The following is a 15,390-nucleotide window of genomic DNA, read 5'->3' on the forward strand; positions in this document are numbered from 1 at the left end:
GCTCTTCTTGGGTAAAGCTTTTCATGTTAACGTGCCATCTGTTTAGATGCGGCCACCTTGCAAGTTCATCATTACAAATGACATATAACTTGTCAAATAGTTCAGTATCTTTGGACGTTGGGCACCAACCACACGTGTAGCTGACATCCGCAAAATCATTGTTTAAGCTTTCTAATTCAACATTTATATCAAACTGCTCTCTGTATCCCTGAGAAACAAGATGTCTCTCAAAAGAAAGGCCCAATATATAATGATAGTACACAAATAAAGAAAGCAATATCTATTCTTTGCACCTGATAAATAGAATTGCTATTGTATTGCAAGGGGCTTATTGCATCATGTCTATTGTCATAAATGGTAAGTCTGTTTTTCCATTTTTGCAATTTCTTTAGTCGAGAAATAATTGGTTATTTGCTTTGTATATAGGATATATGTGAAAAAAGAGAATGCAGTGTGCAGGAAATGCAGTTAAAATTAATAGACTTAATAATATCATGAAGGAATATGAAGGAAAAGTATAAGTCAAGTACGCATGAAAAGAAAGCAAGTGTAAAAACATACAATATAAAAAAAAGTGAAACGCTCTTGAGTGTGGTGATATCGAATGTACTTTCGTCGTATTTTGCAGAAGAGAGTGAAAGGGATATGATTATAGAATCTATAATTGAGCACGAAGCAGAACCCGAGGACAAAAAAGAGAAAGGCTATAACATCGATCTGTCACGATGACGGAACGACGTAATCGAGATCTTTGGAAGAGGGGAAAAAAAAAGATGTTCGTACTTGCGTTTTATCGGCCTGCGCAGCTTTTAATTGTCGTACTGTCTCGCCTTGCTCTTTCACACGATTCAGCAACGTCTCCCTCGCTATTTCGTCAGCCATCGCTAGCACCATGCGGTCTCTCGATCCGATTCTGTCCGATTCCGTCTGTTCCGAACGTCGACGTATTACTTTATGACTCACGCGAACGAATCGCAATGCAAGAATGATTCCTCCCCCCCCACGCGAATCGTAGAATGTTTCGCGGATCGAATCGAGAATGGTTCGATTGTAGGCTCGTCTCGCAAAGCCAATCCGTTTATTGCATTTTCTACATTCAAAATGAGATAGATATGTCTAGATTATTGATAAATTAAAGGCCATTACATATGAACAAGTTTTAGTCGTAATCGTAAAGCCGTAAGCAAATCGACCAATCAAGCATTTTAAAAACATAATAAGAATGTTTCACTGTGATTGGTTGATTTGTTTATGGCCTTATGGTTATGATTAAAATCTTTCCACGTGCAATGGCCACGGGCCTTAAAGAAAGGAAGGAAGGAAATAAATGTGCATTAAAAATATATCATCTCTAGTTAAGTCGAGATATCTAAATAGATTTTGCTAAGATCGCTTTTTAAATTTTTGTAGCAAAAATTTTAATAAAGTATCAAACCAATGATTATTGAATATTTCAACATATTTTTTATTTGTTGGAAGCCGTTTGGTTCAATATATAGTACTTTCTAAAATTTTGCGGATTTGCAAAAAGAAAAAGATAGTGCAAATGTCTTAAATTCTGAATTATACACACACGAACACATATCTCGCTTTTCGAAACGAACGAGATTTAATCATTAACAGCATTAATTAATTTTGTCACGTTTATATAATTGCCCGGTGATAGATATACTGTTAGGTTTTCGCAAAATGTCATACGAAAAATGGCAGAATATTTAATTATATAAGTAGATAAAATTAAATCTACTTCATTTATGTTACTTGAGATCAAGAGATCATATTATCAAGTTGGGATGTATAATCCGATATGGTCTAGTGGCTAGGATACCTGGCTCTCACCCAGGAGGCTCGGGTTCGATTCCCGGTATCGGAATATTCTTTTTGTTTGATTTTGTGTGAATACTTGATTTTTTTGTGATGCACTTTATTTATTTATTGTAATAAAACAATTTAATCTCTTCGAAAATTATATATAATATAATGGATAATAAAAAAAAAAAATTTAACAACAATTCAATGGCCAAAAATTATACCTGCGATGGCCGGGAATCGAACCCGGATCAACTGCTTGGAAGGCAACTATGCTGACCATTACACCACCATCGCAGATATGAAAACATATCTTCGATAGTAATATGATCTATATTTTAATATTGTAGCGGGAAAAATAAATTATAAAAAATAATGAAAAGATTTCTGTTAAATTTTTCCGTTTATATTTCTGCTATTATATTTTTGCCATGTATTATTCTATATAGAAATGAAATATATATTAAAATGAAATAAAGATAAAAAAAATATTTTTCTATATATTTTTGGCTTTTATATTTTTAACTCCTTTACATTTTAATGTATGTATGTGCGTGTGTGTGGCGCGGGAAAATAAAAATCAAAACAAAGATAACTTTAGCACCGTCATACTGTTAAAGACCTAATTTACACCGATATACTTTAATACGTATGTAGTCTGACTCTTCGCCTTCGACCTGTCCGGCATGTGTGACCCTATTGGTAAACTATTAGCGTTTTTGAATGAAGCAGATTTGATCGCTTTAAGAGCGATTAAATTCAATTTGCCATGAATATAAATATAACATATAAGTTTTATATGTTCGACCAAAAAATAGTGTATGTCACCTTGTAGATTTCGAGAGAATCTGATTAATATAAATATATAATGCATTAATAATATAAATAATATAAAGTTCATGCCTCATTTTTGACGCTATTTTTGCTTCAAAGAATAAGATTTTTTACTCTTATTAAACTTCGAACGTTTACTCGAAGTATTTCATTAATTAATCTAATAATTACCCCTAATAATCCAAGATGGAGTATATGATGTTATTAATCAATCTCAAAACGATTAAACCTGCTTCACTCGAAAATACTGTACGTTACCGCCGGCATAACTCTCAGGTTCATTAGAATACTCAAACCTCCTCACCCGTCAAATGCCTTCGTTAAAATGGAGATACTAATATTGACGAGGAAAAATGTATGAGGATGATTTGTTTCCTCTCTTTTTATTTCTCAGATCAGGTTAAGTTTTATTTTATTTTTATTTTTATTTTAACATGTAACAATGTACAATAAATGATACAATAAATGGTACAATAAATTTAATATACAAAATATATGATAATATACAAAATATAATACAAAATATAATCTGAAATTTAATACAAAATAATTTATTACATGGAATTACACGAAAATGTCCAAAATATGCGTATAATAAAAAATTTACTAGAAATTTTTAGAATAGACAAGGCTTTTTAGGAACGATTTATTACGCGATATTTATTATTAATAATCGACATACAATTATAGAGCTTAATAAGTTTTATACAATGTAAATAATCGCGACCAAAAGAGTCGTTAATAAAGTTATCAATCGTCTTTTAATTGTAGAAGAAAAAGAATTTGCATTATTAGCGCATTTTGCGCAGACTTTCAAAAATAATATTCAAGATGAAAAGATAGACGAAGCTTCGATGCAAATCAACGATTAAATTATAAAATAAATCGCGATTTAAAATTTGCAAGCAAACACGACGAATGAATAAACCGACGATATTTATAATATTCGGTTGCGATACGTGTAATTTCTACAATAATCGAAGCAACACACGTACGCGCGCGCGATATAATTACTATTATTTTATGCAAAGATATTTTGACAGACATTCGAGATTTGTAATATAACATCCACTATATAATTTACTTTCCAATACGCGATTTTATACGAATATCGCGATCAAGAATAAGATACATATTTTATTTCGCGAATAACTGGTTTAACAGGATAAAATGGGTCTTATAAGCCTTAAAATATTATAAAAAATCGCGTTATCATCCGTTTTATAGAGAATAATAGACCCAACGATTTTAACAAGACCCCTCCGCCCGGTGATATGCCGGTTAATATCCGACAAAGAAAAGAACGATCCTAAAGGTGGAGAACGACCAACGTCTTGTTTCTATATTAGTTTCTGCAAGATCGATTCGTAAAGAAAAGTTAAGTGATCCGTTGAACGTTAGAGTCGCTGCAGGAGGGAACGAATCCCAGATCTTCCGGACTGCTTCCGATAGCAATGATTTCAGTAACAAATGAATGACAATTACCATTGTCATTATCTTCAATTCACACGATCGAAATTCACATAAGAAAATGTAGTTTTCCATTATTATGAAATATATCTCTTTATTAAAAAATAAATGGCTATAACGATTTTAGTGGAAATGTGGTTACGGACGACTATATTTATGGATAATAAAATACATGCATTGTTATTATAGCTTATATTAAATATGCGAATACAAATAATTCTCGGGTACCAACTGCTCGAGACGAATCAAACCCGACAACAGCAAAATTTAAAAAATTTCAATTTAAGCATTTTGTAAGATAAAATAAATCGAAATAATTTCAAGTAATTCTAAGCGCTATTTTTTTGTAGCGTTTAAATAAATTAATTTGCCGATATTTTACTGATATTGGGGTACCCATTCGATATTTGTCTCGAAGTTTTTAAGTATTCGCATATTTCGTTACATTCATACATATAATTTTGTATATAACATGATGTTCAAGGAAATATAAAAATTTTTTTAAATAGTATACTGATTTGCGCATGTATTTTATTATATATATAGAATAGTACATACATTTAAAAATATTAATCCAGAACTAATGTTCTACAGTGGCGGGATGTCCAGTATCTGGAAATAATTTCTTAAAAGAAACCAAAAATTATATTAATTAATAGTTAATTTTAAAATACATTTGTTCGTAACTATAATTTTTTTTATCAAAAAAGTCCACAAAAACGGACAAAGTGATTGCAATTTGAAATTATTAAAAAAATATAAATTTATACACAATAGCTATATCCATGTTTAATCTACTGTTAAGTCTTTCTTTTTTATAAAGATAATAATAATATTAATACTAATAATAATGGAAGAACATTTTTAACGAAGAGAAAAAATATATCTTTCTTTTAAAAAAATATATACTGTTTAAATTAATTTCTTAATTCTACTTTAAAGAGGTGTATGGCGTTCGTCGTTGAGTTACTACCGATATCATTGCTTTCAGGAATCGCCAGGAAAACCTGGGATTAATTCCAATTCTGTAACAAAAATCCCCAATTTTTAACAAAGCACCGAACTAGACGTCGCGGATGGATCTTACAAAAACCAACAAGAAATAATTCTCCACGATGAAAATCGTTTCGACTATTTGTCGGTATGAACCAGGCAACTTTATTAACGTTCACCTGGCGAGAGGGACAGCGATCGCGTTCAAAAACAGAAAGAACGGAAAAAAATGTGGAAAAAACGCGAAATGAATGCGGAATAAAAATGGTATTTTCGCAATGTAATTTATTAATTTATTTTACGAATATTTGATTTCAATACAGAAATTATAAATACATCAATCTCTAATTAAAAGAAAATCATAAAATTCATAATAATTTACTCGTAATTTTGCAATATTGAAAGTGATCGTTAAATTTCGTGAATAAGAAGATAATATTTAACCGTTAGTTTAATATCGAATCTTTACACTCTTATTTGATATTTTTTATATTTAATATCAAAAAATTATATATATTTGTAAAATTTGTAAAGTTTGAAATATATATAAAATGTATGTATATAAAGTTTCCCGATTTTATCAACGATTCTTCGGTATGAAAACACACACAGTTACATTTATGTGTGAGAATATTTTTACAGTACATACTTTAGAAACAAATATATATATGTTAATTGAACTAATTTCTATATATCGTTATTATACGTGTTCTTTCGGTAATTTTTCGTGTAATTTACAAACGAATACATATTTTATATAATTTACATACAATTATAATAAATACAATTTTATACAATACAATTATAATACAATTATAATTACACGACTATTTGTCGGTATGAACCAGGCAACTTTATTAACGTTCACCTGGCGAGAGGGACAGCGATCGCGTTCAAAAACAGAAAGAACGGAAAAAAATGTGGAAAAAACGCGAAATGAATGCGGAATAAAAATGGTATTTTCGCAATGTAATTTATTAATTTATTTTACGAATATTTGATTCCAATACAGAAATTATAAATACATCAATCTCTAATTAAAAGAAAATCATAAAATTCATAATAATTTACTCGTAATTTTGCAATATTGAAAGTGATCGTTAAATTTCGTGAATAAGAAGATAATATTTAACCGTTAGTTTAATATCGAATCTTTACACTCTTATTTGATATTTTTTATATGTTTAGCTTTTTCTTTAATGTTCTAATGGTCCCTATAATTCTAACAATCCTACTTGCTGGCTGAGTCAATGGAGATTTAGAGAACGTATCCCTAATCGCGTGTCCTAACCGCGTGTCCTAACCGCGTGCCCTAACCGCGAGCCCTACTCGTATCTTACGCTACGGATTTTGGCCAATATTGACCGCCTATTTTGCGTAGCCTATGTTTATTCTTCAGGCCAGTTGGACCTACCTTTCGTTGCTCCTGGCCATTTTCTGGATCGATCTCTAACCAGAGATCGGAAAAGGAGATACGCAGGAGATACCCCTTTTATTGCCGGCAAATAAGCGCAAGATTTTTCTTGCGCACGTAAGGAGATAAACTCCTTTTTTTGCCGGCCAATTAATGTCGCCAGCAGATGAACGTAAACATTTCACGCTCGTTGACAATCGTATGATTTTACGATCGTTCGTTAAACGTTAACTTTATTTTAACTGAGACAAAGCCAAATTATCAATCAAAATTTTGATGAAAAACTTATGATAAATTATGATAAATATATAGATTTGATTAGTATTTATATATTAATATATAATTTATATAATAATATAGTAATATATATAATAATAATATAATATAATACTAATTTATATAATAATATATAATTTATAATAAAATAAGATTAATTTATACAACATTTATGCCATTTATTATCATATTACAGGTGATTTAATTGCTTGATCATTTGGTCTCTTTTATATCAGTTAAAACAAAGTTTAAAAACAATATCTACAAACAAATTCTACGATATGGATGAGCTGTAAGAAATTAGAATAAGATCGGCGCGCGTTATAAGAATAAGTTACCATTATACGTATATAAAATACTAAAATAAAATACTAGCGTTGATAAAAATTACTAGCGTTCTTTATTCAATAAATCAGATAAAATCTACAAATTGGAAAAAATGTTTTCTATAATCTTTCTTTTTTAATTTAGACTTTAATTTATTTTTGCAATAGATGCAATGCATATTAAAAGAATTTATTAAAAGTTATTCAACTTAATCTGTTTTCAACTCATCCATTTAAAAGTAACGGATTTATCTACAATCTATGATCTACAATCTACATCTATAATCTCTAAAAATCCGTTATTTTAAAATTAAATAAAAGTTTGTCACTCACCGGCACTGATGCGCAACAGCGGAATTGTTGGTCTTGAGGTTGTCTGTAACATACAAATATAAAATTCAAATTATAGCAGCGCTCAAAATATAATTAATATTTCAAAAAATTATTATTTTATATCCGATGCGTACGATAATAAGCAGATACATAAATACAAAACAATTTTATAAATTTTAAAAAGATTATTTTTTTAATAATAGAAACATTTATCGGACTTAAAAGTTTTTTTCTAATTTTCTCTTGTTTAATTCATTCAAATAATGAGACTGAATTTATGCGCGTACGTGATTTTTAACAGCCAATATAAAAATAATAAATACTCACCCTTGGGTTGCTCCGCCGGTGCAGGATGCCTCTCCTAGGCCTCCCCCTCTTCTCGGATTGTTAAGGTCGTTACGTTGATCTGTAACATACAAATAGAAGATCCAAATTGTAGTAGCGCTCAAAGTAATTAATATTTCAAAAAATTTATTGTATGCATTGAATTTTATATTCGATGCATATGATAATAAGCAGATAAATAAGATAATTTTATAAATTTTGGAAAAAAACTACTAATAACTCTAATAATTCTAATATAAAGCTATAATCTAAAAGTAGAAACTTTTACAAGATTATAGCTTTTATATAAAAATATTTTTCTCTAATTCTCTCTTGTTTAAATCATATAAATAAAAAATCAAATTACGATTATGCGATTAATTGTTTAATTTAAATTGCACATACGCAATTAATAAATAATTAATATACAAATAAAAAATTACTTACGACAGATTGCTCCCCCGATACCTCTCCCAGGTCTTCTCTTCCTCTCAGGTTGATTCACACGCGCGATACTTTAAACGGCACAATCCTCAATGACAATCGTGAAAACGAGATAGAAGTCCAACGCGAAGACGCGACGACGCGAAAACGCGATACCGTGACACGATGACGGAAAACTTGATCCTGCAATTCGATTGTTTAATTTTTTCTCAATCCGAATTATATTTAAATAATCGAAAAGTGTCGATAAAGCATTGGGCGAAATATTTTTACTCTGTTGTAAGTATCGATAGAAAAATAGTTATTGTTTTGTAAAAATTGCAACAAAATGATAATTTATAATTTCGATTTCTGTCACTTCAATTCTTATCTTATTAAATGAAAAAATTACGCAAAATATGCGATTCGAGATCTATCGTCGCGATATGTGTAATGTGTATGCAGTTATATACAGTTATTTATAAAAGCTAATTAATTATTAATCATAGCAAATAATTTTCTGATACTGGTTGCAATCGCGTTTAGAAAATGAATTTGGCGGAGCGTCTCGCACCACTACTTTTCTGTTCGAGTGTCGTCGCGCGAATGATAACAAGACCGAAGCATGTAAATATTAGCAAGCTATTGTTTACGCCGCCGAGGTTGGATACCATGTTATTGATAATTCGATACCGAAATATTTTACATACTATGACAAATATACAAGCGGAATAAATTATACAAATATTTGAAATTATAGATCATTTATTTAACAAACGATTAATATATCACAAAGCTTATTGTTATGTTAATTACTCGGACCTGCGATTCGACTATTTTATTATGCGTTCTTAATCCAAATCATATTTAAATCATTTACTCCTCAAGTATCGCCATGCGAATGATAACATGTAAGAAAAGAATTTGATCGTCTCGCTTCACTACAGTCCTATTCAATCTCCGTATGAATGATAATAAGGCCGTGATACGTAAACAATGTTTACGCGCGTCAATGTTTACGCCGCCAAGGCTAAATACCATGTTAGGTATTGTTTTAATTCGCTGTCGAAATATTTTATATACTATAAAATATATATACGAAATATTAAATTATATGTATATATAAATATTTTAAATTATAGATCAATTATTTATTAAATGATTAATGTATTACGTAGCTTATCGTTATATTAATTATTCGATTTTGCGATTCGATTGTTTTACGACACGTTCTTGATCTAAATTATATCTAGATTGTCGACAAATCAAATAATATAGCATCGGACAAAATATATTTGACTCTATGTGTTGTTAAAGAAATAATTACCATTTAAAAACTAGGGAAGTGATTGGAAGAAAAAATGTTTCAGACAAAAGTTGCATGGTTTGAAGGGGGTGATGAAAATATGGATTTGACTTTAAGTGACTTCTTCAAGGCCAGGTCAATGTGATCGATGTTTTCTTAAATGGAACCCCCTATTTTTTATTGCATATTCTTGTAGCCCTTGTCCAGACGTTTTCAAAACACTATAATAAAGTATTTTTTCATTAAGTATTTTTTGAGTTATTTTATATCTTAATCTGACATATTTTGATATAAAAAATAAAATATCTCGTAAAATATTTAGTTCTCGATAATCTTACCGTAATACTTTTATATACAGAATAATGATTATATTATAATCAATCGTGTTTTTGCGAGTGACTGTGAGTGTCACGAGGAAACGGCAAAGGATGAACAAGAAAGGAAAGGAGGTCTGAAAAAGCTTCGGGCAACCTATATAAAGAGCAACACGATATGCGGTAGTAATTTATAAATTCTTTATCATTTATGTTATTTTCAATAGACATATTGCTTGTTTGTTTTTATTTCCTCGATAGTGTGTGTAATTTATTTTAAATTATCGTATAATATAACGCATATATAAAATATTCAGTTTTATTTTAAAATACTTAATTTATATTTTTCTTGCAATGTGTTTGTTCTATTGAAATAAAATAAGGTAATTATTCAGAATCACGACTCCACCTGCAAATGGGCTGCAAATTTTTTTACGGACTTTTTATGTTTAGAAAAAAATATAAATAACCATTTTTAGTTGGGGGAGGCCCAAAAAAAAGGTTATAGACCAAAAAAGTGTAATTATTTTGAATAAGGTCTTTTCTGAATTTTGACAAATATGATCGGATCTCTCGCTAAAACTCTTTGTTGTGACTTCAACAGTGATAATCAGTTGGGGGAGCACATCCCCCATCACCCCCACCCCCCAAAAAAAAACGAAAAACCCCAAAAATTACCAAAACAAAGCGAGGTCCACCCCACAACCCAAACCAAATTTTAGTTTTAAATCAGAAATAGGTTTAGGTTAGGTTATATCTTCCGGAAGTAGAGCCCCCCCGTAGGGGGGGGGGGGCGAAACCCACTGTGTCCACCCACTGTTCCGGAAGATATAACCTAACCCAAATGTATTTCTGATTTAAAACTAAAATTTGGTTTGGGTTGTGGGGTGAACCCTTTTTTGGTCTATAACTTTATATTTGGGCCTCTCCTAACTAAAAATGATTATTTATATTTCTTTCTAAACATAAAAAGTCCGTAAAAAAATTTGCAGCCCATTTGCAGGTGGAGCCGTGATTCTGAATAATTACCTAAAATAAATTTATTTGTTCCATATATATATATAAAATTCTTTTTTCTATGCAAAGGGTAATTCTTATTTGTAAAATTCCTTAACTAAATGATACTTGATATGAAGAATATGGCGGAGTAATGCTTTTCTTCATTTCTCACTTCGTATAACTTACACTGTAAAAAAATATTACAGAATTACATGAACAATAAGTAATTTAACATACCTTTTTTTACAATGTATGCTATCATCTTTTGATACGATTTCACACAATATACATATGTTGTTTTTATGTTAGATGCTAATTCTATTTGATAAAATATTATACTTAATGCTGCACTTTACAGCCATTTTCTTGATGGGAGAGAAGCGACGATTTGCTTTGCATGGGTTTTCTCATACTCCGCATCGTAAAGTCAGATCTATAATTTACAATAATATTAATGATTAGAAATGTTTTGCATTTACTGAGATATTTTGTCATGTTTTCAAAAGCAATGGGAATAGTCAAGATAATGTGAATGAGATATTATACATATATACATATAATATTAATTAAATATATTTTATCGATTTATCGTATGTCTTATTTGAATATTATTAATTGAATAGTATAGTATATGTGTATATAGGATGTTTCAAGGTTAAATGTCTTAATTTAAAATAATGAATTTAGATATTATATGCCTGCAAAAATATCTCGTTTAAGATTTTATTTTGACGAATATTCTATATGATATTATAAAATACTTACATATGCAAAAAAATTGAGAAGAGCCACTTTCTTCCTTCTACAGAAAATACAATTTTCTAGTGGCTGCAACTTTCTAGTGACTTCGTCGCATATAATCGTATTCAGATCAATAAAAAAGCGTTACAAAGCTTCTAGTTCCTAGTTTCTAGTTTCAGAATCTTTTAGTCGATTTCAAATTTTTTTATTTGTTACAAAATTACATTATGATGACGTCTGTCAATTGAATAAATTTTTCAAAATTTTGTCAAAGAGTGCCGAAGAAAAAAAAATTGTAGCACAATTTCGTTAATTAGATTTTAAAAAGCAGAGTTTTATTTTTAATTTGCTTTTTTAATGAATATCCTATGATTTTTTTTTGCCGAATTGTTCACTACTGAAGTAAAATCAATCTATTGACTTTGAAAAAAGCAATTTAAAGAGAAAAGTCGGCACTTTAAAATGCACTAATTGCTTTTTCAATCAATATCCATTGTTAAAGTGTAATCGTTACCTTAAAATTAAGTAAAACTTTTATTCTTTTTTATTTAAATCAATGCAAATTAATGAAAAAAACGTTGACATTTTTATGAACTCTACAGTATTTACAAATAATTTGTAACAAATAAAAATAATTGAAATTGATTAAAAGATTCTGAAACTAGAAACTTCAAGCATTGCTTTTTTATTGATCTCAATCCGATTATATGCGACGAAGTTGCAACTACTTGAAAATTGCCTTTTCTGTAGAAGGAAGAAAGTAGCTCTTTAATTTTTTGTGTAGTATATATAATGTGTGAATATTTGTAGTATTATTTGTTGTAATAATATTTGTAGTATTATTTGTTTTCTCAGTAATATTTGTTTTTCATTCATCGAATAATCGCTATAGAGTAAATGCATTTATATTTGAATTTATGCCAATGAGCCTTGCATTTAATCATATAAAGATTTCCATTGTTGCACTGTGACATACACACATACGTTCACCATACTCTCGCAATATGCCAGTATATGTTGGAGCAAAATGCATGAATGGAAAAGGGAAAAAGAGAATGAGATAGGGTACGTCGAACGGTCTCGTAAATTTTTTTTACCTTTGATAAGAGCCATGCCGTTGTTTCTGTGGCCAAAGATGAAATGCACCATATATCAAAGGATTTACCAAGCTGTTGCTCATGCCAAAGAAAAATATTCCGTTCTGTAACTCCTGGCTGAGCTAGAAGCATCGTACGTTCGTTAGCGAATCAATAGTGATTTTTTGACACGACACAAACGAAGTAATATAATATATTTGCTTCGATTATAAAGTATGTATATACTAACATGTTCGTCGGGATCGAGAAACAAAAAGATTATCATCATCGTGTAGTACGGCGTCCACCAGATTAGAAATGCCGCTACAATGACGACGCTAATACGTAATGACTTTGTTTTCGCCCGGTGCAACAGTCTTCTCCTATTTAGGTCGCTGTTTCTAATGTATACTCCTCTCACAGGCTCCGCTTTGAACATTTTCTGACTTTCTGGAACAATGTTAGTTTAGCTTATCGTTAGTGTATTACATAATTATAATCAAACTTTACGTCAGCATTTCTCTCTCTCTCTCTCTTTTTTCCTCTCTAAAATTCTTATATTATTTATTTATTCAAAATAAAATTGTACTCGTTGTTAAATTATAAATGATACAATATTGATACAAATATCTTTTTAAAATCATTTTCATACATTATTGCGACTTTATTATAATTAAATTCAAAGAATATTGTACACATACGTATTTTAACATATTTTGGAAAAGAAATAAAATTTAATATTTTAGAAAAGAGATAAAATTTTATTGCCCATTTAAATTCAAGTTGAGATTTTTTTCTCAAGAGTTTAGCTTCAGATTCAGTTATCAAGATAAATACGAATTATCGAAAAGTTACAATATGAATAACAATCAGTCATCGAAAGTACAATTTTACAATGTATGCAATGCAAAAATACTTACGGGAGATAGTAATCACCGTAGATACATATGTGGTAATTAAAATCGCCAATGGCAGGAGGAACATGAAGAACAGGCTGAAACTAGCATAAAGCTGTTCCTGCCAGGGCTCGGTATAAAAGCCATGGGTTACGCATTGTGGAAATTCCTCGATAAATGGTCCTTGTGAAACATGAAATATCGCTACCTGTTAATAAAACCAATATATGAAGATAACATCGATATGAGTTAAATGTGTAGCGCTTCGATAAAAGCTATCTAACATAATATAATGAGCTAATTAAATACTATATATATATATGTATACATATATATAATTCTGGATTTAAAGAGATTACAGTACACTCACATCATAGAAATACTTAAACATAGTTTGCAAGAAAAAAAAAATTAGATAGATGTAATATTAACACGTGAGACATCGGTACTTTATTTATTAAAACGGAAAATTGAAATAAATGCGAGTTCAACTTTTTAATAGTTACATAGCGATATGGATGCAGTTTAATAAGACTAACTAATCTGAAGATTACTCAATTGCAATAATACATTCTAAATCGAATTGTTTTTAAAAATATATTTTATAAAAAACTTGCAATCTTCTTGATTAGAAGCATTAAATGCAGAGCTATTATTAAGCCGTTTGCTTGCATATCGACGATAAATTTTTTAACAATTGTTCTTATATCGAGCGATTATAAACAGTGATTGATAAACAAATCTATTGGTTTCAGATATGTTTATGCTATTTTATGATCGGAAAGTGTGTGCACAAAATTACATAATAATATACATATGTAAATGGGAAAGAGCTAATATCACTTTCAACATTCATTTGTAAATATCGACATTTGTAAATGTCGACATTTGTAAATGCTGAAATTTGTACATCGATTCGATCTTCCGACCAAAGATGTGACGTTTAGCGGATCATTTCAAATTCGTTGTGTCTCCTCGGTAAGATTAGGACAACCACGGCGGGGGAGAGAGACGGATAGTAAAGGTTATCGAGAATAGAGTGAAGGTTCCGCTTAAAAGAACTTCTCGGAAAAAGAGAGGCGCATTGATTAAGCAGGCCATTCCCTGCGTCTCGGCCTGTCAAGATATACACGTTTTACTATCAATCTTCGCCAGACCACGTCTTTTTCTCCCGTCGCGACGATAGCATTATTCTCTGACTCAGCGATGGCTCCGCGATCTCGTCCGATCTAAGTAGGTGACCTCGACAACACATAAACTGATCTCAGAGTCTGCATCCGCCGTTCGCGGTTGGTGCACCTGACACCTCGTTAAATCGAGTCTCGGGCTTATCTATACAATTGGTCTTCTCGACAACTCCGGATAGTATACGATCGAATTGCAACGTCTACTTCGCTGACAGTCTCTATCTGTCACTACTTGTGATTTTTACATGTATATATATTGCTTCCTCATAGAGGAAGCTTTGTTTTCGTGACAAAATTTTTTTTCGAGTTTTCTATGCCAATGTGTTTAGAATGTTCCAAAACGTCGAAAAATCATATTCCTAAAAAATGTCTGTATGTATGTATGTATATATGTATGTGTGTATGTGTGTATGATGTATGTACGCAATATATTGTACAACCTCTAACTTCCGCAATTTTTGAGATATCGGGTTAAATTTTTTTTATATGGATAGAGTATCATTCAAGGATGGTTGGTATTGAATTTGGTGAGAATCGATGAAAAGGTTCATTTTTTATAAAATTTTGAATTTTTTGAGAAATGTCTGTACACGCTGTAACTTTCAGAAAATTTGAGATATCGGATTAAATTTTTTTACGTGAATAGAGTATTATTAAAGGATGTTTGAT

General features: G+C 30.3%; 2 protein-coding genes and 2 non-coding genes across 9 annotated transcripts in view; 1 reads left to right on the top strand and 3 right to left on the bottom strand.

Annotated features, from left to right (window-relative positions):
- Positions 1–978, bottom strand: part of LOC115237512 (histidine--tRNA ligase, cytoplasmic) — a 3,973-nt gene extending 2,995 nt beyond the window's left edge. Inside the window, exons 1-2 of one of the 5 annotated variants that reach the window (XM_029810592.1) lie at positions 784–978; positions 5–208 (exon numbers count right to left, since the gene is read on the bottom strand). In XM_029810592.1, coding sequence (XP_029666452.1) covers positions 5–208; positions 784–894 — 315 coding nt within the window. In that variant the 5' untranslated portion in view covers positions 895–978. The remainder of the gene's footprint in view (positions 1–4; positions 209–783) is intronic. The other 4 variants (XM_029810593.1, XM_029810595.1, XM_029810594.1 and 1 more) reach the window with 4 other exon arrangements.
- Positions 979–1,801: 823 nt separating this feature from the next.
- On the top strand, positions 1,802–1,873 carry Trnae-cuc. The gene has a single exon. It is a non-coding gene; the product is annotated as a tRNA-Glu (tRNA).
- A 161-nt stretch (positions 1,874–2,034) lies between these two features.
- On the bottom strand, positions 2,035–2,106 carry Trnag-ucc. Its single transcript has one exon. It is a non-coding gene; the product is annotated as a tRNA-Gly (tRNA).
- Positions 2,107–10,888: 8,782 nt separating this feature from the next.
- The window catches only part of LOC115237562 (gonadotropin-releasing hormone receptor-like), a 10,895-nt gene continuing 6,393 nt past the window's right edge, over positions 10,889–15,390 (bottom strand). The window contains exons 3-7 of one of the 2 annotated variants that reach the window (XM_029810690.1): positions 13,559–13,742; positions 12,889–13,088; positions 12,660–12,781; positions 11,161–11,254; positions 10,889–11,008 (exon numbers count right to left, since the gene is read on the bottom strand). In XM_029810690.1, coding sequence (XP_029666550.1) covers positions 11,161–11,254; positions 12,660–12,781; positions 12,889–13,088; positions 13,559–13,742 — 600 coding nt within the window. In that variant the 3' untranslated portion in view covers positions 10,889–11,008. Of the gene's footprint in view, positions 11,255–12,659; positions 12,782–12,888; positions 13,089–13,558; positions 13,743–15,390 lie in introns of both variants that reach the window. The other variant, XM_029810689.1, reaches the window with a different exon arrangement.

This window comes from Formica exsecta, unplaced genomic scaffold (assembly GCF_003651465.1).
Source record: "Formica exsecta isolate Colony F162 unplaced genomic scaffold, ASM365146v1 scaffold3, whole genome shotgun sequence".
Classification (NCBI taxonomy): domain Eukaryota; kingdom Metazoa; phylum Arthropoda; class Insecta; order Hymenoptera; family Formicidae; genus Formica; species Formica exsecta.